At 41.7% G+C, this 23,911-nt stretch overlaps 1 protein-coding gene across 1 annotated transcript in view; it reads right to left on the bottom strand.

Annotated features, from left to right (window-relative positions):
• Positions 1 to 23,911, bottom strand: part of DENND2C (DENN domain containing 2C) — a 354,222-nt gene that overhangs the window by 78,140 nt on the left and 252,171 nt on the right. Inside the window, exons 9-12 of the mRNA XM_078644389.1 lie at positions 18,803 to 18,912; positions 14,778 to 14,847; positions 6,155 to 6,232; positions 4,916 to 5,056 (exon numbers count right to left, since the gene is read on the bottom strand). Of these exons, the coding sequence (XP_078500515.1) occupies positions 4,916 to 5,056; positions 6,155 to 6,232; positions 14,778 to 14,847; positions 18,803 to 18,912 (399 nt within the window). The remainder of the gene's footprint in view (positions 1 to 4,915; positions 5,057 to 6,154; positions 6,233 to 14,777; positions 14,848 to 18,802; positions 18,913 to 23,911) is intronic.

Genomic DNA, 23,911 nt, shown 5'->3' with positions numbered 1-23,911 from the left:
AGATTTCTTCTAAAACAGTTTAAACTAGCTCAATGTATTTTAGGTCAACTCTGTCCACATATTTTAGTATGTTAGCCAAACAATAACTGTTTCCTTTTTAGCTTAGCTTTTAAATCATAAGCCATCTAACACAAAGGGAGAAGGTTTGAGGTGGCAAATGTTGGATATCTATACAGCATATTTTAATGTAATTTATCTATTTATCTCCAAGAAACCGGTTTCATTTCAAGATTACATATTAGAACATTGTGTTTTTGTAATTCCATGTTTGACACATTCTTGTAATTACATACACCATAGAAAATCTTATCCTCCAGGTTATCAGGCTCTGTAAAAGCCATGTCCTTGTGCTTCTTTAGTAGTGATAGACATTAATACGTCCATTGTAGTTTTCTCTTTATATGTTGGTAACTGTATGAAAGAGAATTATTCATTGGGATGGATGGCAGTCCACCACAAGGAATAAAGTTACTAACCTGTTATGTTCTGTCATAGATTTCAATAATTTAAACCTAAGCTCAACTCCTTACTAGCTATTGCACAGAGCAAAAAGTAACACATTTAGACACATTTAGGAGTACCAAAACATATAGAAACACAGAAAAATGTCATAAGTAAAATGACAAAAACCTAATAAGGGGAACCAGAGTTACGAATGTTAAAAGATGTGGAAAAAGCACATAAAAAAATAAAGCGCCCAGTGTATGTCTATTTTCGTAGAATATTGAGACCAAGGTGCAATTTCAGGCCAACTCCAATGGACTCTGGGTCTGATACAACAAGTGGATTGGTCTGAGTGAAAGTCTGGAAGTCAAAAAGCCAAAACAGTTTTTCATTTCCACCTCAAAAAGAGACTTTGCCACTCTTTGACAAGATAAATCCTCCCCACCCAAGCCACTCCTGAAACTGTAGTCGTCACCGTAGACCAAAGGCCAGATATTTGACGTAAGTTGGTTCCACTGGAACTCTAAAGCTTCAGTGATTTCTGGCAGAAAATATTGTAAGTACCGTTGCAGAATGGGACTTTGTTATTGTTTCAGAGGTGCAGAGATATCTACGTGGGATGAAGTGGAAATACATTCTGACACCATGGATCTGCCACAGAGGAGGTCAGCCAACAGACCTTTGGGGTACACTTCATTGCCCTGAGTACATGTGGGAGCAGGTCCAGCCCTTCAGGTCCCCTCACAGCTCTAAAACTGCAGGTACAGTCCTTCTTTGGTTTTTCCAGAGGTTAAGAGAGCGTTCTGGTGATGATCTCTTATGTTGCCAATTGTTTTGGATGACCTTGTAGACATCTAGTTCTTCCCTAACCAAAACAGTAAAAGTTGCCGGTCGCAAACCTACCCTCTTTAGATCTCAAGTACCCATGCAGCGCGAGTTGCTCGCGTAGCGAGACTTATTGTTGCCGGGTTGCTTAGCGAAGTGGGACAGGAGAGGTGCACAAGCGTGTAAACACATTGGAAACACATTGAAGACATGCGCTGTGAACGCGCGCTTCTGGAGACATGAACTGTGAGCGTGTACGGTGGTGTTAGCAGCGTCTCTTCTTGCGCTCCCCCACGCTTTCACTTTCGCCAGCGAGGGCGCCTGCACAGCCGATGTGCACGCTCACGGTGTCTTGTTGACTTGGGTTGCGTTTCTTTTCCACTAGCTCAGGCAGAGCGAGAGAGAGCCGGGGGCTAATCAGCCAGTGACTGTCTACGCGATTATCTGACTGCAAAACACATTGTGTCCAAGTCACACAATCAGAGATCACCACACTGTAATTTCATATGTAGTGCAAGACACTGTGCATGCAAACTGGGCACCGTCCGAGCTGTGCAAGTGAAGTTTTCACTTGCAGATTTCATACTTTTCACCCTTAGCGTAGCGTACTAAATTTCCTAGTTTTCCTTTGATCGTGCAAAGGTTTTCTCTACTTAAAAAGAGCAATTTCATCCTAATAAAGCCCAGTTTAGCAAACATTCTGTCTGTGTGTGATCAACAACTGTTTGTATGTTTTTCTATGCACAGCTATTTTTAACGTTAAATACGGACAGATGCAGCATACCCATTACATTTTGACAGATAACATTTCCATCCTGTATTTGTAAGACCGCCCCCTGGTAGTGGGAAATAGATTTCAATTTGTAGCAGAATTTGTTTGACATATAATAAACCTTTCCTTTTTATGCATTCAGTGCTAGAGGGGATTATTCCTTGGGCAGAATTGTGGGTAACTGATGTTATTGTTACCCAGTTTATCATCTTTGTAAACATGAAAAACAAAGTTGTGCTCGAATCTGTAAACTGTATGTGGCACACAGATATCAGCAGCGAGCACCTGTGTTAGCCACAGTGCTAACATTATCTTTATATTATATCACGTGACGTGGTCATCACGGTGTTCTAGGGAGCGTGCACACGACCTAGTGCCATGGAGCGTGCACCAAATATTGTGCAAGAGACTGTACCCATCACGTTGCTCTAGAGAGCGCACCATCCTATTATACAATTGGACATTCCCTGACTATTGTGCAAGATAGCATGTATATCACATTGTGCCATGGAATATTGCCATGCTCTTGTACAAGTGCACGGTACTATTCCAATAACATTCTGCAGGGAAGCATGCACATCACATTGCACCATGACCTATGCCCAGGATATTATGCTACTCAATATGCCCAACTCATCATCACATTGCACCATTAACTTTACCCTGTCCATAAATTTGCACAATGGAATAGTGCCGTAATTTATGCATGTGCAAAGCACTATTTGAATCATAACATTGAGGGGTGCATGGACACCTCATTGCACCATGAACTGTGCATGCTGCTAGTATGTGCAGCCTAGACCAGTGCATGCTGCTAGTATGTGCAACCTATACCAGTGCATGCTTGCACCACAGATGAAGTGTGTGGGCTCCTGCTCAGGGTCGCTGCAAGGATTTTAGCCCTCTTTCTCTTCCCTACAAGGCCATATATGTAAGGTCATATATTAGAATATGTCACCTCCTAGTGGCAATTTGTGATGTCACCTACAGTGATCTTAATGTAGCCATGTGCCTGATGTATGCACGTGCGTGCTCACGCGTGTATAGGTTATAGCTGGTTGACGATAACAACGTAACATACAGTAGTTGGTGCAGACTCCCGTGATCAGAAGTCTGACCTTTCAAGGGTGCAGACAGTGTGACGCGTGGTTGATAAGATAGGGCGCGCACTAACCCCTACGCGTCATCAGTTGGTCTGTGGAAGGTGGGCGCCAGAGTCGGAGGGGCCACGGGAGTTACACGATTGGGCGACTGCGGCCTTTTTCCGCATAATAATAGATTTTCCGCATTTGCCAAATGATCCGTGATCTGCAGCATAATCTACAGATTTTAACAAAAAAAGGCGCAGGTAAAGGGGAAGGCCCTTTGTAAAGCTTGCACGGGCACCTTTCTGTTGCTCATTGCTAGATTTGATGTATTGAACTGGTACTAATAAGGTGCAACCAATGCCCAGACATTTTCAATAACTGTAAATAAAAATGCATTCGAGGGACTGGGACCGAAAAGGTGTGGGGGGGGGTCTTTTACAGGACTGTTTATCTATTTCAAGTGATCCGTAGGCCGCACATTCGTTTTAAAACCATAAAAAAGGTATTGTCATTTACAATGCCAATAGCTTTAACTTGCATAACTGCGAAACCTATTGCAGTAAAAATGCTTGTTTTCAGTAGTTGCTGTTTGCCTTACTGCAAGCAGATTCAAACTGCCATCTCCTAGGTCAATGCCAAGATGGACTGAGTCTTCAACCACACTATACTTGGGCTCTGAGAGCTGGGGCTGTGGATAGGAGTATCCTCCCATATAATCCATTTGAAGCCAGCCCTAGGCCCATAACAAGAGAAAGGTAGGGTCCATCAGCAACCAGGCAGGTGCCACACAAGAATTGTTATCTGGTTCTGTTTGATCACTTTCAAGGACAAAAACATTTCACATGTGCCTTGGACAGACCTATCAGGCAGGATTTTACACTGTTGTGCCAAAAGGATGGCAACAGCTCCTACCATGAATATTTTGCTAAACTCAGAGGAGTCATCGCAGCTCATTTAGGTTGAACTGTCAATCAAAATGGTCTATTGCAGGGTTCCTGGAAGGACCTTTACATCTCATTACGGTCAAGCAGTTGATTGACAGCCTCTGAAGAGCAAATGCAAATTAGCCTCCAGGAACTTCAGGCAGAGAAAAGGTAAACTTAAAAAGTAATTTTCCTAAATATTTATTAAAAATCCAACTTCACCACTCAATTTTTTTCTTAATAAAAAAGCTGTTCCCAAACTTGAGATATCAAATGAATATTTTGACCTGTACTCTAGTTTTCTCATAGGAAAGTCAGAGCATTCCACAGTAAAAACAGTATCTTGGGCCTTGTCACTGCAGGGACATGGTAACTTTAGATTTCTACATTAAGAGCTACACAAAAATCTTTGTGAGCTACAAGGCATATATAGGGGTGACTTATTATTATTTAAAAGGAAGATTCCCCCCCCCCCAGTCAAAAGGGATATTTTGATAGGTTGAGCTGGAGCGGTCAGGTTACACTGGTGGGCCAGGAGCCACGTTTTCCTTGTCAAGCTAGTGGATTGCAAAAAAGGAGCTGCGGTCCAACTTTCTATGCCATTGGAGTATTTTCTCCAATGTATGGTATGACTTTATAAGAAAGTTAAATAATTCAATCAGGGATTAGTCAATTTCTATAAGTCTTGGAGGTCAGAACCCTTGCACTGGGCAGTGGACAACAGTGCCCTAGTGTGTAAAATCTGAAAAACAATACAATTCAACAAAACAAGCAGGTGATCACACAAAGAGTGTTTTTTTTCTCACAGTAACCAATTTCTGAAGCCAGACGTATCACAACATATACTACGTATAGGTACTGACCTCGTTCCCAGATCCAGGAAGGAAGCTCTTCACAGTGATGGTGCGTCCTGGAGCGGGGAAGGGAGCCTCCATGACACTGCGCATAAAAGGGGATACCAAAGCTGGCGACATTTCCCTTCTCTTCTCCACTTCATCCAGTATCTGCATAGAGCAAACAGCAAAATATTTCTACCTAACACATGCAGTTTCAGTGTTAAAAAATCTGGTAGTAGTGTGACACAGAAAGGACTAAGAATATAATAATAAATTCAAGTAAGATTAATTGCATTGCAACATGTGTGCTTCAGAGCGGCTCTTCACAGAACAAGCATTTTGCCTCAATGTTAGGTTGTGAAGCAAAAGCAGAACCACAATCCCACGAAGAAAAGGTATTTAAACCTTTCCAAAATCATTGCCAAAAGAAGAAGCTTGTGATCACATGCACTTCCTAAAATGTTGATTTTCTGCACAGCGTCTTGCATACTAGCAGCAAGTCAGAGTCATAGGACCCGGGGGAAGCGAGGCACAAGAATATAAAGTGCTTTGCCCATGAGCTCATAATATGGTCACGAGTTAAATTAGAACCCTGATACCTTAGATTTACAGTCCACAACTTAACAGCTATGCTACATATAGAGAGTGATGTACTAAGGTGAAATTGCTATCCCGTTTTTTTCACACTAACTAGTTAGTAAGCTTATATTCATTCTGTGCTGCAAGGGATGTACTAAATAGTTGCAGCACAAAATGGACATTCACATGAGGTTGTAAAAAACGTATGCCTCAATAATAAGTATGATGCAGGAGCCCTTTAGCATCACATTGTGAATGGCTGCAAATGCAGACATGAAGTGAGTATGGGTATAAAAGTGTATTTTGGGAGTTGGAAAGACATTCCTACAGAGACAAGTGTGCTATCTTACGAATCACATATGTGACTGCAAAAATACTTAATACATCAGGCCCATATTTCTCTTTTCTTTCACTGGTCCATGAACCTTTTAACTTAAAACCATCCACCAACATAGAGTGAAGTGCAAAGAAAAGTATGCATTTATCTTTAAAAACAAAAATTAAAATCGAAGACCCAGACTCCTGAGTATTTAAATACTGCAATCTAGTGGCACTTCATTTGTCTTTAAGACTCTACTGTTTTCAAATTAAATGATATGTGGCAGCAAATTCAATTGGAAGATTGCTACAATATCTTTCCGTATGTGAATATAATTCTGCAGAGGAAATGAAGATCTTTCCACTTACCTTTGAAAAGAGGTTGAAACAACCAAGTCGACTAACGATGCAGTACACCTCTGGCAAGCGATTTCCTTTACCTTGTGGCTAAAAGGAAAAACAATTTTTAACATAGAAAAAACCAAGATTTTAAAACTAATACTTTGGATCTTCATCGCTCAGTGGCACTAAAAAGCTCATATCAATGATTTGCAATAGTAATGTTTAATACTTTTATGGATAAAACCAAAATACTTTTCATCTGTGTAATCAGGGTAGCCTTGTAGACCAGCGATTCTTTGCAGATGATCAAAGATAAATATTGGAGGCAAATGTTTGTGCAGATAGTAAAAAATGTTGACATACTTCCACAGGGTATGTTCAGAGTATAATATGCTATTTATTACCATTTCTGAGAGTGGGGAAGTGCCATGACTCCCAGGAGGCAGAGCCACAGGTAGGTCACAATGCCACTCCTCTCTATCATAACTAGTATTAAATAGCTTATTATACTCTACACTACGCCATGGAATCGTTGTATCTATATTTGTTATAACCAAACTTACTTAACCAAAATCAGGATGCAAAGCGTTAACTTCAGTAAATTAAAATCACATTGGAGAGACCTTATTACTGTTAAGAGGGATGTTCCCTTTGTAAAGTAGATGAAAATTGCAATTTGAGAGTAAAGTTAATTTTGCTGTACTATGTATGGTAATAAACTCATATTTGACATTTGCACTGTAATAATAAATGTGTGAATGTGGGTTTATAAACAGTTGCTATAAATAACACGGAGGACACACTTATTTTAACTGCCATGGCATCTATCTCATATATATATATATATATATATATATATATATATATATATATATATATATATATATCAAGGAAATGCACCGCAAGACGCCGCGCTCCGCTTGGACCCTCCCGCTGGCAACAGTGGTTCGCGCCGGGCAGCGAGCCCAACAATTCCATCAACCACACTCAAGTCCACTACATCCAGGGACAGTATGAGGCACGAACACGAATTGCGTGTTTAAAGGATTTTAATCAGCCAGGATAGCAAAAAGTAACAACAAACTCGACGCGTTTCGGGGCTCCTCCCCCTTGGTCACGAGTAGTAAACAGTGTAGTAGGAAACTGAAACATATACTCTTAATCACATGGTACATGAAAATGAACATAAACAAAATACTATGCGCTTAAGTCAGCGCTTGTGATGAAAATAATAAAGTGCATTATAATTCTGAAATCAGGGTTAAGGGTGAATATTCACACAATCCTTATGTGATGACCCAACGAAATTATTAGACAAAAATGAAACGTGAATAATGCTGCTAATTTGACATGAACAATGCAGAAAAGGAAACATTGCCTTCTCTACCCATATTTCATAACGCTTCCCATTTTATAAAGCATACTGAAGGTTGCAAATTGCATTTTGCCCTAGTGGGCTGCTCAACTATAACGGAAATCAACTAAGTGAAGATTGAATGTCAAACAATATATATATATATATATATATATATATATATATATATATATATATATATATATATATATATATATATATATCCAATTACCACTCCGGTGCTTCGGTCCACCACAAGGAGAAACACGGACTCCAAATAACTTTCCTCACTGCTGGCAACAGCGACTTTTATTTTAACCAGATGCGCAATAAAACAGACAGGATGACGCGTTTCGGCTAACGGTGTAGCCTTGCTCACATATATATATATATATATATTATCTACTGGCGATAGCCAGTAGGTATATATAGTTAGGACCTAGTTACCATAGGAAATCCGCAACATCTATTGGGAATAACTTTGGCGCCGGTTGAGGAATTTGCGTGTAATTTTCCAAAATTTAGGCCAGCTCTGCTCCGCTTCTTCCCTGGAAGTTTCGGGGGGATTCGTCATGCGGGGGCTGAGAAAAAAGGGGGGTTCCAAAACGTGTTTTCCCCATGTTAATTTCCATAGGACGAATAGACAAGGCTACAGCCCGAACCGCTGAATGGAATTACACCAAACTTTGCAAAATTGTAGGGACTGGTACGCAGAAGTGCCTTTTCTATATTTGGTGAAAATTGCTCCAGTGGTTTTTACGAAAATTAACTTTAAAAAAATGTATATATCTATATGCGCGCTTCGAGCGCTTACAGGTACGCGTACCGGGGAGCGCATCGGGCGCGCCACGGAAGTGCGCGAGCGGAAAGCTGATTGGCTCTCGGGTGTCTGTGAACATTCCAAATGGTCCGGAGAGTCCGCCATCTTGTGTCTCGGTAGAACCGAGACACAAGAGGTGGAAAACAAAAGGGGAAAACTATAAAAGGGGGCAGGGTAGAGACCTCCTGACCCCCTAGGTTTTCTCAGGGGGGCCTAGAAAACTAATATTTTTTGGGGGAAATTTCGCGGAGTACGCGCTGGGTGCGATGCCATGTACGCTTACAGGTACGCTTACAGGTACGCGTACCCTGAGCGTACCACGGGGAAAAGCAAAAAATATATATTTTTGGGCCTGGGGGGTCCTTGTGGGACCCCCTGAGCAGGCCTAGGGGGTCAGGGTGCTTCTACCCTGCCCCCTTTGCGTGTTTTGCACCTTTGTTTCACTGCTTTCTTGTGCCTTGGTTCTAACGAGGCACAAGATGGCTGCCAACACTTCCTGGTTTGGAGTGTAATCAGCATGCCTTTCACAGAAAAGCGGCATGCTCATTGGCTGTCAACACTTCTAACCAGGAAGTGTTGGCATTCATTTTGTGCTAGGTAGACTGAGGCACAAAAGAAGCAGAAAAACAAACGTGTAGAATGCAAAAAGGGGACAGGGTAGAAACAACCTGACCCGTTAGGGCTGCTCAGGTGGTCCCACAAGGATATTAACATATTTAAACGTTATCCGCTAATAGAATTAGCATTTAAAAAACCTTGCGAATTCACTGAAAAAAACCATAGGTTTCAGGCCTTATATAGTTAGAAATTAGCATTAAAAAAACCTTGCGAATTCACTGAAAAAACCATAGGTTTCAGGCCTTATATAGTTAGGAATTAGCATATAAAAAACCTTTGTAATTCACTTAAAAAACCATAGGTTTCAGGCCTTATATAGTTAGGAATTAGCATTTAAAAAACCATTGAAATTGCTCCTATATAGTTAGTTGGACTAACTATATTTCGTGCACCCGCAATCCACTGCTGATGATGTCACATATTACATCATTCATGACATGGTCAGTGACATCACTGATGACATCACTGATGACATCTCAAATGACATCACTGATGACATCACTGATGACATCATCCAGTGACTATGTGTTTCTGTAAAGTTTAAATATGTTTTACATCCGCATTGACTGCCCCTGCCCAGCGGATCAACTGTGTGCTGTCTCTGGCTGTAGCGGTACGAGGGACCAAGGACAAACGGCCGTGGACATTCTCCGGTTTCACGGATGCGAGCCTACCACCACCTACCTGTTTCCAGCACAAACCTACCGTTCAACTCACTCCTCCACACCACCCTCCCGGACTGACCGCCACACTGCACTCGGGGATTTGTGGTTCCATATTCCACACGAACTACAATGGGTGTGCCGACAGCTTCAGGGGGAGGAGACTCACGTGCTGGGTGGTATTTTACGCAGGAAGGAGTTAATTGCGGGAGGACATGCCACAGTGAATGGGCGCTGAAGAAGGCTAAATGAGCTGAAATGCATTCGCCGCCACTGGAAACCTGTCCTGTGCATTAAACGAGCTGTTTGCCCTGAACTCCCTCTGGCCTCTGAGTTCTTCTTTTCGAGGTACTTCACCGTCATGTATCCTGCGCCTGCCAACGACGTACTACAGATGGCCCCGCCACACCCAAGTGTCCTGAAGCAAAGTTGGGCATCACGCTGCTCGCAGCACTTTCATTATCGAGGGATCGATAGCTTCAGCGACCGCCAGAACACACACGGCACCATTGGGGAGACATTGGTATTGTACCTATTTGGGAGCACAGTCCTCATTGACTGCCCCTGCCCAGCGGATCAACTGTGTGCTGTCTCTGGCTGTAGCGGTACGAGGGACCAAGGACAAACGGCCGTGGACATTCTCCGGTTTCACGGATGCGAGCCTACCACCACCTACCTGTTTCCAGCACAAACCTACCGTTCAACTCACTCCTCCACACCACCCTCCCGGACTGACCGCCACACTGCACTCTGGGATTTGTGGTTCCATATTCCACACGAACTACAATGGGTGTGCCGACAGCTTCAGGGGGAGGAGACTCACGTGCTGGGTGGTATTTTACGCAGGAAGGAGTTAATTGCAGGAGGACATGCCACAGTGAATGGGCGCTGAAGAAGGCTAACTGAGCCGAAATGTATTCGCCGCCACTGGAAACCTGTGCATTAAACGAGCTGTTTGCCCTGAACTCCCTCTGGCCTCTGAGTTCTTCTTTTCGAGGTACTTCACCGTTATATATATATATATATATATATATATATATATATATATATATATATATATATATATATATATATATATATATATATATATATATATATATATATATATATATATATATATATATATATATATATATAAATATATCCAGAAAGTCGCTATTCACAGCTGCTTCGCGCAGAACAACGAAAGAGAGCGGAACCACCACGTACGTGCAGTTTTCAGTGCTTTATTTGTGCCAAAGTTGTAGCCTGCAATCCACCATGACGCGTTTCGCCTCCACCAACGAGGCTTGATCACATAACATAAATATATATATAAATATTTTTATATATTTAAACCTACTGGCAGTCATCAGTAGGTAGTAATAGTTAGGAAAAGCGTTTGATGAATGTTCACAAAATGTCCAAGATTAGTACGACACTCAGTTCAGCTGCTGTGTTGAAAGATTTGTGAGGATTGGAGGCTGAGAAAAAGGGATGGTCCTAAAATGCTTTTGTCCCATGCAATTTATCATAGGGATTTTGGACACGACTATGGCCTGCAGCACTGGACTGAATAACACTAAGTTTGGCAGAAAGGTAGCTCTTGGTCCGGAAAGCGACCTTTTTGTTATTTGGTGTAAATCCATTAAGTAGTTTTTGAGATATTAGAGGAAAAAGAAATATAGATATCTAGGGTCTCGGATCCTCTGCAGATCCAACAGCCCCAGTGCTGATATCTGATTGACTTCCAACACTTTAACCAGGAAGGGTTGGAATCCATTTTGGGATTCAGACTCAGCCGAATCCCAAATATGAAGTACATTTAAAAAAAAAGGGGAGAGGGCAGGGTAGGAATACACTGATCCCCTAGGCCTGGTGCTGGGGTCCTCAAGGTACCCCGCAGGGGTCCAAACATTTTTTTTTCAATTTTGCAAGTGGGTCTGTGAACTGTTAGCTAAATTGAAAAAAACACATCTGTTTGCCCATGTTTCTTTACAATTTAACGTTCACGTGGGCCAGGTCCCGGGGGCAAGGAAAAAGTTCAAAAGTTGTGAGGGGGCGCATGTGACCCTCCTCCTGAGACAATGACCAGCCCAGGGGAACCCCACCTATTTGGGGCTATAATTGGAATATGGAGGGTTGGCCTTGCAGTCCTCCTTCCTCAGGCTCATTAGAGCTCCGGGGACCACCAATTCCATGTGGCTTTCCTTAGAAAATGGAGGGGGCCACGCCGACCCCCCTCCACATGCACATTAGCACCCCTGGGACCACCACCTTCCAGGGGAAAAGTAGTGCATCTGAAAAGGAAGGGGGCAACGTTGCCCCCCTCCTCGAGCCATTATTGGCCTTGTGGACTGCCACCCCCCATGGCTGGCTCCCTATCTCCCGATGTGCCTATACTCCAGAGATAGCTGTTTGCTCTTGCTTGGCTAGAGGTTTGATAGCTTCCACCAAGTGAGAGCACACAGTAAGTGCACTCCCAGAGGACGGGGGCTGTAAAACTGCTCCTGCTCACTAAGAGCAGACTTTTCATCTGTTTTTCTGTCCAATGTGTGGGTGTGTGAGTACGTGTGTGAGTGGTTGTGTGAGTGTGTAAATGAATGTGTGAGTGGGTCTGTGAGTGGGTGTTTTTTGTTTACCCAGGATCTGGATTCGTGGACTCACTACGGATTCACACTGAGCTGTGCTGAGCGCCACGGTGGGTCCACCGATCCCTGCGCACACAAATAAAAAGGTTATTGGGCAATTTCTTGACCATAAGGGATCCCTCACAGGGCCCTCCATCAGTCTCATGGGATCAAGATAACTCTATCCTAACCCCTATATCCTATTTACACTTTATTCCCCTCACCCCCATCAGGACTGTGTCCCTATTGACAAAATGGTGGCTGCAACTTTTTTCTCAGATTGCGTCGGGTCAATCATAGTATTGCTGTTGCAGTATTATGCAGTAGACAGCAAATTATGCAGTAGACAGCATATTAACAGTCTGTAACATTCAAACCTTACCCTGAGGAGACCCTGAAATAAGTGGAGGTTTGAAATGTGTTGACATTAATGGAGAGACTGGACAAATTAGCGAGTCAGGTAGATAGAGACCATTTGGACCAGCAAAATCTCCCCTTCCTGTGGAAACATTTTTGTTCACGATGAATGAACAGGGCTTTCAAATACGTTTTTGTTTTTTGCCATAAAAAATTATTAGGACTAGTGTTGGTCTTGTAATGTAGAACTTTTCCGGAAAAGTTGTGTCACATTTCATGCAATCATCCGTTTCCTGCACATTTACTCCTGCTAATTGTCAATAAGAATAAATTAGCAAACAATTACAATGATGTCAATGCGCAGCTATATTAGGCACCTCTCTGCATACAAAAGTTGACAACTCTAGAACTGTACACATTAGTGCAGGTCCAACTCCCTATGCGTATGCAAGCCAACCCTCCATCAGATATTCATTTGGTTCAATGTTTGAGTCATGATTAGTTTAACCATGCAGTCATATATCCTGTGAAGGGACCCTTCATACTTTCCTTATCAGTTCTTCTTAAAAGCACCCCTTTTCTAAAACGTGGTCTCATGCTTTGCTGCAAGAACCTGGGACACAGGTTCTTTTCATGAGGGACCATGGGTTAACTTGCAGTGCATATAAATATTTTGGTGGTGTATATGTCTTTTGCTGTGAGGTGTAATAGGTAATGGTGTTAAATGCCACGTATGTATGTTTTCTGTTATTTTGTGAAGTTGCAGGTCTTCTTTTATTTATTTAGGTTTTGAACTTAAATTCAATTTTATTTTAGAAACAAAGACAACCAGAGGCTTACTGTGGGTACTTTTACAGGCTGAGCTCTGAAAAACCTGGCAAGAATTTCCTGCAACAGCAAATGGATATTATGGGTCTTACTGGCACGTAGTTTATTTTCTACACATAATAAGATTTAAGTGATTAAAATGTGCATCTTGTTGTCAGGTGTTTTGTCTGATGATTGAATCACAAAGGTCAATATTTCATTTTTGAGGTACAGAGTACAGCAATAGAGTACAACACTGCTTTAACACTTCGGGAATGAGCAATAAATATGCACAAGGGCTCTAACAACTAAACAACATCCTCCAGGTTTACAACGTTATGCAATGTAATGTATTATACAAGGACAGACATCTTATAGAAGCCCGTTAAAATACTGTGGAAATAAATATAGTAACTCTGATTGTGATAATTCTCAGACTGTTCACTAAAGTAGTAAGAGAACTGCAGCAGATACTTTTAGACAAGGATGCAAATCCCTGCCATAAAGCTTAACAAAAGTATATTGAATGAATAAGCTTAAAAATTATAGAGAAACTGCAATATATTTTCAGTAATCGGTACCAAGCTCTTCCAAATAATTATTGCTTCTTAGGAAGTTGTTAGAAGTAATAACGTTGGCAACATAACATGGAGGTAGGTCTTTGGAAGAAAGACATTGTGTATTTGTTATTTCCCCATTTTGCATTAAATGACTAAATGTCCACACATAGGCAAAACACATTTTTTGTGTTAAAAAAAGCAGTGCAAAATCTTTTTTGGGTGTACACAGAGGACAACAGAGTTAGTAACTTTGAGGACAACAAAATAAATATGTTGTCCATCTGGTTAGCTGGAAAACATTGATGGAAAATAGTAAATCTTTGCATGGAGAACAAAACCACTATAGAAATCACTATGAATAAAGCTTTATACACTACCGTCTCCAGCCACTGAACCTAGAGCAGATGTCTTCAAATGGAGACATCTGCCATATAGAAAACAGATGTTTAAGTAACATTTTGAAAACATCTAATTTCAGATTGGAATAATTGAACATCCATTAGGCAGTCAGTAATTATTTATTCGGTCAATATAGACCCTAAAAGCACAACATCCTTTAACCTCTACTTGGCTTCTTTTGAGGCATAATTGGAGTGGCTTGTAATTTGACTCTGCATTGAGTTCTCAGTGGCAATTGAAAAATGTGGGATTGTCGATGTTGATACATCACACCATTCCTATAATTTAATTAGGGGAAGCACTGCTCACCCTACAATAATTCAGACCTACCCATGACACCAAGTACATCACACCATCATAAGAATTAAGAAATTCCTGGAATTTCATCAAGATATTTAATGCGCCTCAGTTTCAACTGAATAGCGTCCCACTGTAAACAATTAGGCAATAAGTATTCCACTTACCAAAAGTTTTTTGCAGTATCCAAACCATCTGCTTCCATCTTCACCAGTCAGAACAAAAGAAAATGTTTCACTGCAAAAATAATAATCAAACTTGTTTAAACAATGTAAAAAAATAATATAATGCTTCAGATTTTACTCTTAAATTATTATATTTTCGAAAAACAAGTTAATGATAAAAGTTTTTTTCCAGAAGTTCAATAATTCTGCAGATAATTGTTCCTAATCTTTCATTTCTGCTACTGATATGAGGAAAGTGCCATTGCAAAATGGTGGCAACTCCGTACAGTGCACACATGATGCCCATCACCATATTCAAGAGGATGTGAGGGCCAGTTGGGAAGACTGGGTATTCATTTTCCTGCCTGATTCTCCCAAATACCTAAAACCTATATCACCGGATTTCCATACACTCATTAGATCAGAAGGAATGTCATTTATTGGCTGTCTACCTGTACGTTTTCAAGTCCTTACCTTGACACAAGTTGTGAAATTATCCATTGCTCGCTATCACTTCCATTTTTTCTGATTTGATGTATCTGACCTACAGACACCTTTTCTCAATTAGGTGCAGTGAGTACCTCCTGTAGTTATTTGTAAATGTGTCTTTAAATTGTTGGTGCTCATGAAGCTGGATGAATTTATAGAATTATAGCAGTGACTTTACATAATAGTTAGATATATGACCTTTGCACTTTTAAGCCTAGTACTAACACACTCTCAGTAAAGATCTTCCTATACGAGTGGATAAATATTTTTAAGTAGACATATACTACTATAGCCTCAAAGCCCGCCATAGGGACTATATTGGACATTAAAGGTCTGCTCTAGTGTTAAAGGCTTGTCCTTTAACAAGGGAGCGGGCCTTTAATGCTGGTATAGTTCAGCTACGGAGGGCTATAAGGCTATTAGAACATTCCGCCACTAGAGGGCAGACTGTTCTAACAAATAAAATAAAGGCCTCACGGAGCCTGAAGGGACTGAAATCCACTTGTGCTCCTTGAGGCATTTGTTCACAGCAACAGCTGTCAACAACAATATTGGAATGTTGGATCTTCGGGCTTCTAACAGCCATCAGAAGCCCGGGGAACATTCCAAACTTCTAATATTCTGGTTCTCTGCCACTTTTACTGGTCCACCTTACAATCCATTAAGACTATAAGTTAAGGCAGTGCACCACTGTTGTTTCGAGAGCTCAGTAAAAGTGGCAGTTTGTACCACAGGTGAGACTTTTTCCTCTCCTTTGTGGCTGGAATTTTCCTGCTTGTTAAGATACACCAGTGATGAGAAGACTCGGAGGCCTCTGAGAACCTTTTCTTTTAGTGTTCCAATGAGGTGGTTCCCTAATTCTTTCACTCCATAACTGAGTTGTTTTCTTGGTCTCTTACCTCCTGTGTAGTGTAACAGATATAAATAAATATGTTTTAAGTTCCACATAGTAGATAGTAATGCAAATATCAATCGACAAATGGGTGGTTATCATCCTGGGGCCCATTTTTTTGTATACTTGATTTAGCTAGGATGTCCCTGAGATCAGTTTTTCAATTCTCTGTCTATTGTTTTTTTTTTAGATCATTGAACGTGTAGCAGGTAGATGTTCAATTAATGCTGTAATATGCTAAGCTGCAGAAGAGAGGCCAAGCACTCAAGCATTGATTTAGGCCTACGTGTGTACTTTTTTGGAATTTCTTTGCCCTGTCTTTGTTGACAGTTCACATACAATCCATAAGGTGTGTTTCTCTACAAATGCCTGAACTTTTTTTTCCCATATGTGCTCCACTGATATCAATACCAAAAACAACCATCAACATGTAATTTCATTGAGTGCCCTTCGTATGCTGAGTGCTCAACCACTCATGGAGAGTTAAGATGCTACCTTTTTGCATGTGGTATCTATATATGTTCTTTCTGACTTTTTACAAAATTATATTTCACATTGTTGTCTTGCAAAATTCTCACAAATTGCTAAACCTATGCTAAATAATCTCCATATAGCCATTAGGTAAGAAGGTATGTCATTTATTGCTTGTCTAACAGCACTTTGAAGTTCATTCATCCTAACATGTTTTGAAGCTGTCCAAAGGTCCAATGGTCATTATTATGTCCGTGTTTTTTTCAGATTACAGATTTGATTTATGTGACCTAGAGAAATCAAGCTCTCACCTAGGGATAGTGAGTACCTAGTCTCATTTAGGGGTAGTGAATACCCCTCATGGTTGTCTGTAAATATGCTTTTTTTAATTGTTTATCCTAGTAAAACTGAATACATACCATCATAGCAGTAGAACATGCCCACTCTATATTATGGGTCCATACGTGCAACCTTTGCAATTTCACTTCTGGTACTGACACACAGTCTGTAAAAACCTGTCAGCGTGTCTAGATATACATTTTAAGTAGTCATACACAATTTCTCCCACATTTATCAGACTATATCACTGGTCCAACTGTCCTTCTGTTAGAACTAGAAGCTGAGGTGCTGCACCATTGTTCGTTCAAAAGTACCAGGGAAAGTGGTCGTTTTTAAAACAGTTGAGTGTCTTTCTCCTATGTCTCTGCTTTGTGGCCAGCATTTGACTTGTTTTCAGAACGCTCCAATGAAAAGAAATCCAGGAGGCATTCAGAAATAATCTGGGACCCCACCAACCCGCTTTTTGTTGTTCAACAGAGTCGTCTCCCTCATTTATTCCACTCCATGACTGAGTGATTATGCTGGCTGGACTTTTGACCCCCTTCCTGTTTAACAAACGTAAATACATTTTCCATTTGTTTTTGGCTCCACATGTTATACAGGACCCTTTCTGACTATGTAAACAATTGGGTTTGCTGTCATGTTGTCATGAAAGGAGGCCTATGAAATCAGTTTTACCCTTCTCTCTTTATCGATTTTGAAGATCTTTGAGCAAGGCTTAGTTGTCAGCCAGATTAGCAGGTAGACTTTCAATAAACACTGTAAAATGGAATATCCAGGTAAATTATTAAGCTGCAGAAGAAAGAGCAAATTCTCAGGATTCTTGGATGCATTAAAACCAGATTTTAATTCTCCTCTGCCACCACACAACCTTGACAGATCATTCCTCCATGATCTTTATAATGAAACAATTATTTCACATGCTGCCGTTGCTTAATGTTCTCTGTTCTCTCATCATGTGGATTTGTATGTGGTTTTGGATCTTTGTATGTCAACATTTTGGTGACTGCTGATTATTAGTTTTGTGATGGAAACTCAGTTGTTGGCTGAATTTCTATTTCACTATTTTTCTAGTCTCACTCTACATAATTACTCATTCTACTTTAGCTACTTTAGTTAGGTATTGAACTCAGGTAAAACATGTATCTTCAGATTCATCATTATTGATGAAACAGAATAAAAGACAAGGGGGAGACAAATGGAATATGCATCTACTTGTAGTGAAATAAATGTTTAACTAGCTTACAGTTGAAACAATAGGTTAAAAAGAAAGAAACGATAGATACATAAAATATTGACATCATAAAAATTGAATTACTGCTGAAACTTTAGGAATTCCTCAAACATTTACTTTCAAACTAAATACCTTATCCTACCAATACTAAATGGAAGACACTGGCTGTCCAAAAGTAATCATGGTGCAACTTCATAAAGGTTTTGAATTCTTGATGGTAAGTAAACACACATATAAGGCCATCACACAACACCTCCTGTGCATTATCAATTAAAGGATACAAGAAAGCTGCTAAATGTTTAAACATGGTAATATATTAAAAATCAACGCATTGTACCAAAAAAAACAAAGGCATTCCAGCAAATCACCCAATGTTGAATAATGAGCCTTAATGATCAATGGTTTGCTTATTGAGAATGCCGGAGCGTCATCACATTTTACTTACATTCATTAAAGATTGTCTGTTTTGTATATGATTTGAGAATGCTTCATTATCTTAAGTGCATTTCTATGTGATTGCAAAGGTTCCTATTTTGAATGTTTTTATTTGATATTCGATCATGCTGAAAGGCTCTGTGTAACTTGCAGGAAACACACACCTACCTTTTAAGTTCAGAGGTTGGCACCCAGTCATTTGAATCAGGAAAGCAGAATCTGGGAATTACTTTCAGCCGTTCCTCTGTGTCCCTCGACTGTCTCAAAGGTTGTTCAGACTGTAAAATCGAAATACACATTAAACAGAGGACTTACCGATGGCAAAGATACTGTCCCAACTTAATGCACCACACATCTGCAAAAGTGACCAAGTTAACATCTGTACATGCAATACAATGGAGACAAAACTATGACCCTTTGGCCAAACTGGCCTATAAATCTGTCCTAAATAAATTCCAAAAACTTAAACGTTCCTCGATGAGAGCTTATTTTTCTAATCTCATTCAACAGGCGCAGAATTCCTCCAAAACTCTTTTCAGCATCGTGAAGGATTTTGTGAATCCTCCTGCCATGAAAACCCAATGCGTTCCTACTCAAGACCTGTGCAACGGACTTTCTGACTTTTTTCAGAATAAAATCATTAAACTTTCTTCCTCTTTTGATAGCGCCCCACCTAACCACCATTCTGATGTTCCATATTCCTCTCACTGCTCTTTCAACTCTTTTAGTGAGTTAACCCCTGACCTAGCGCTGTCGCTGTTGTATAAAGTCAAGTCTGGTTCACCTTTAGACCCTGTCCCTGCTAAAGTAATGGGCAATCTTGCCCCTGTTTTAATCAAACCTCTCCTCTCCATCTGGAACTCCTCCTTGACCCGCGGTCATTTTCCCTTAGTGTGGAAACAGGCTAGGCTACTTCCCATTCTGAAAAAACCCGACGCTGACCCTTCACAATTTTGCAATTACCGACCTATATCGCTCCTGCCTAAACCTGCCAAGGTACTGGAGAAAGTGGTCCAGAAACAACTGGCTCAGTATCTTGAAACAAATCAGCTGCTGCTCGATTCTCAGTCCGGTTTTAGAACCGGCTACAGCACCGAGACGGCGCTGTTGGAAGTGTCCGAGATTATCAGGGAATCAGTGGATAGGGGCGAGGAGGCCATGTTGGTCCTCCTCGACCTATCCGCTGCATTTGACACTGTATCCCACAACATACTTACAGCCCGTCTACAACAGCTGGGGATCGGTGGTACAGTCCTGGCATGGACTAAATCTTTTCTGTCCAGACGGTCTCAGAGGGTTCTGATGCATCCATTTGAATCAGAGGATAAACCCCTCTTGTGCGGTGTGCCCCAGGGCTCCGCCTTAAGCCCATTATTGTTTAACGCTCACTTGGCCCCGCTTGCCAAGGTAGTAGAGTCTTGGGGGGTCAGGGTGGTCTCATATGCTGATGATACTCAGCTCGTTTTTTCATTCAGAGACCATTCTGACTCTCTCTTTACCAACTTCAGAAACTGCCTTGGCAATATTTGCGCTTGGATGTCTGCCAATCACCTTGCCCTAAACACCGACAAAACTGAGGTTCTTTTTTTTAGCCAGAAATCGACACCCCCTGCAACCTTATGGTGGCCTACTGTCCTGAACCCTCCACCCATACCAGTGCAGTCCGCCCGCAACCCTGGCGTTATATTTGACAACACCTTGTCCTGTAAAACCCAGGTCAATAAAGTGGCAGGGGCCTGTTTTAATAAGCTGCGTATGATTAGGAAGATTTTTCCCTACCTCCCCCAAACATCCCGCAAAACAGTTGTCCAGGCACTTGTCACGGCACATCTTGATTATGCCAATAGTTTATATGCTGGTGCCCCCCAATATCTTATAGACCGTTTGCAAATCATTCAGAACGCTGCAGCAAGGCTCATTGGAAATATCCCTGCTCGCAATTCGGTTAGAGCATATCGGGATGAGCTACACTGGCTTCCCATAGCCAGACGCATTGATTTTAAAACCTTGATCCTTGCTTTCCGGGCAATTCATGGAATTGGCCCGGCCTATCTGAGCAAACGACTCAAGATATCATCTTCTGTAAGACATCTGAGATCTAACAGCCTTCGTTTATTGAACGTCCCCAGATTCAGGCTTCCCGATGTGGCGGTAGAACTTTTACCGTCACGGCTGCCAAGCTCTGGAACAGCCTACCTCTTGACCTTAGGTTCATCGAATCTGAGCCAGTCTTCCGACGCAAACTAAAAACCTGGCTGTTTACTAAACGCTAATTAAAGCTTCTGCATCCCTTGATTTTTCCTTTCAGATGGACTTGAACTAGGCAACCCTCTCTGGTGATATTCCTGTAATCTTAGCGCCGGGACACCTCCGCTGGAGGTAGCCGTGCGCTCTACAAGCTTCTAAATAAATAAATAAATACAATTTAAATATTTGACTCACTATCAATATGGGCCAGCAGATGTCTCTCTCGTTTTACGTTTGTATGTATTGCTCATCAGATTTGTAAGGTTACGTTTACTTCCTCAATAGTATTACTGAGCTGCATCAGATGATGTCCGGTGAACAAACCCATTTTTCTATGTTGCCTCTTCCTCAGAAGCACACGTAAGGATCCTGCTTAGGGGGCTATTCCAAGTTGGGAGACATCATTCTTGGGGGGGAGGGAGGGCGGGGGGGGGGGGGGGGAATGTGCAGAATATAACAGTAATTCTGGGTCAAGCATGTTGTGCCCAGTTCTAGGGCAGAAACCTTGTGATGCCCAGTAACTGGGGTGAAATACCAGACAGAATTGTTTACCAAGGCCCCGGTACCTTCCCCTCTGATGAAGGCACTTGGCATTAGTGATTAATGCTTAAAAATCCAATACCAGGGAGCTATTTCAGAGATTAAGTCTGAAAGTAAAAACATTTACCAGGACGACCCACTTGGTGTATCTGACCACACCTTCAGTCGTAAAATACGCCTGGTTTCTAGTCAACCTTAAAAATGTAACATTTTCTATCTCCGGTTCTCCTTACCCTTTTATAATGATTTCGGTGTTTTGTTGCTCATTAATTTGTTTGCTGTTTTTTCTAAACTGTTTTGGGAATTTTATTGTATTATGTTCTTTACTTTATTGGTGGTATTGTATGAAAGTAACACACTTTTCTGGGGATTGCTTACTGGCTGTGCAATTGTTACGAGGGTTTGACTAGAGCTTATCTAAGAACTGTGTTGACTTGACCAGGTTGTGTTAATTAATTAATAATCACATTTCTGAAAATTATTATTTAGTACAGCACATAGTATGAAAACAGCATTTGACTTAGTATTTTATCTGTTTTTTTATATGTAATACTGGTAAGAATATTACAACAGTGTAAAAGAAGGCAGTATCTTTTGACCCTTAACTAGCGCATTTATTTACTATTGATTTTGTGATATTGTGTGGAAGAAACACCCTACAGCCAATTGCTTAATTAATCAGAACTTCCATATATAGGCCTGGCATTATGATTTATTTCCTCGGGGAGGAAAATAGCAGAGTTTCTCCCACGTGGTAAACATTGAGCACCATTAGTTGTCAGTAGAGGCTTAAAACTGCAAAATACCCTCACAAATGCGTCCTAGTTATGTCTAGGGTTGCCACTTGGGCTGTTTTCTACCGTCACTACTGATGTTTTAATGTCCCTGCTGGTACAAAAACAAGCAAAATCACCTAAAGCTGATATTTGTAGCCACTGTTTTGCACATATTTCTAATGGCAACTATAAACAGAAAGCACTTTTAAATGTGTTTTAGGGCTGTGTTAATGACCCCTGACTAATAAAGGAAGTAAACAAAGGCAATACATACGATTTTGTTTAAAGTCCTATCTGGTATCAAGTTAGGGCCTTTGCTCTTAAAACAACAATGGCTGGTATTTTTGTCTTGGAAAGGTGGCAACCCGAGTTGTGTCCTGATTATCCTTGTGAACACCACCAGCGCCAACCACCTGACCCCCTAGTCCAACGTCAACGACGACGAGATACGCAGGGTCATGAACTCCATTCACTCAGGATCTCCGTCAGACCCGTTCCCACACCAAGCACCCCAGCTACGGAAGGTCATCAATATCTCCAGCTCATCCTCTCCCTCACCAAGGACCTGCACACTGCCAAAACCGACCTCCACGAGGGAATGAAGGCCGTCGCCGACTGGATGAGCAACAGCCGTCTGAAGCTGAACTCGGACAAGATGGAGGTCCTCATCCTCGGAACCACCCCCTCAGCCTGGGACGACTCCTGGTGGCCGACCACACTGGGAACAGCACCAACACCCACCGACCATGCACGCAACCTAGGATTCATCCTCGACTCCTCCCTCTCCATGTCTAAACAGGTCAACACCGTCTCCTCCTCCTGCTACAACACCCTCCGCATGCTCCACAGGATCTACAAGTAGTTCCCGACCGAAACAAGAAGAACGGTGACACAGGCCCTCGTCAGCAGCAGACTGGACTATGGCAACGCACTCTACGCAGGAATCCCAGTCAAAAACCTACGACGACTACAACGCATCCAAAACGCCTCCGCCCGACTGATCGTCAACGTCCCCTGCCACAGCCACTTCACCCCCCACCTGAGAGTCCTTCACTGGCTCCCCGTTGACAAGAGGATCACCTTCAAGCTCCTCACCGACGCACAGAAAGCACTCCACAACGCCGGACCAGCCTACCTGAACAGCAAACTCAGCTTCTACACCCCCACCCGCCAGCTCCGCTCCGCCAGTCTCGCCCTTGCCGCTGTCCCTCGCATCCAACGAACGACCTCTGGTGGCAGATCCTTCTCCTACCTCGCCGCCAAGACCTGGATCACCCTCCCTACCCACCTACTGCAGACCCAAGACCTACTCACCTTCAGAAGACTCCTCAAGACATGGCTCTCCGAACAGAAGTGGCACCCCCCTCTTCCCACCCCCTCCCCCCTCAGCGCCTTGAGACCCTCACGGGTAAGTAGCACACTTTACAAGTACTCTGATTGATTGATTGATTATCCAATAATATAGGTGCCAAAGTGCATCAATGCTCAATACATACAGTTGTAACTTTAATGACTTTGTATTCAGTTGTGCTGACTGTATAAATGTACTGGACCACACAAAGTCCTAACTAGACTAGTCCTATACAATAGCAGTGTCATACAACACGGTACAAAAATGTCACAAAAATATGCAGAGATGCATAATAAAGCACGTGACTTAGTACTAAAGTAGTTACGACTTGTGAGACCTTGTACCAGCAGTTGCAGGTACTTG

The sequence above is a fragment of the Lissotriton helveticus genome, chromosome 5_1, assembly GCF_964261635.1.
Source record: "Lissotriton helveticus chromosome 5_1, aLisHel1.1, whole genome shotgun sequence".
In the NCBI taxonomy this organism is placed as follows: Eukaryota; Metazoa; Chordata; class Amphibia; order Caudata; family Salamandridae; genus Lissotriton; species Lissotriton helveticus.
This window is presented reverse-complemented; position numbering and strand designations above follow the sequence as displayed.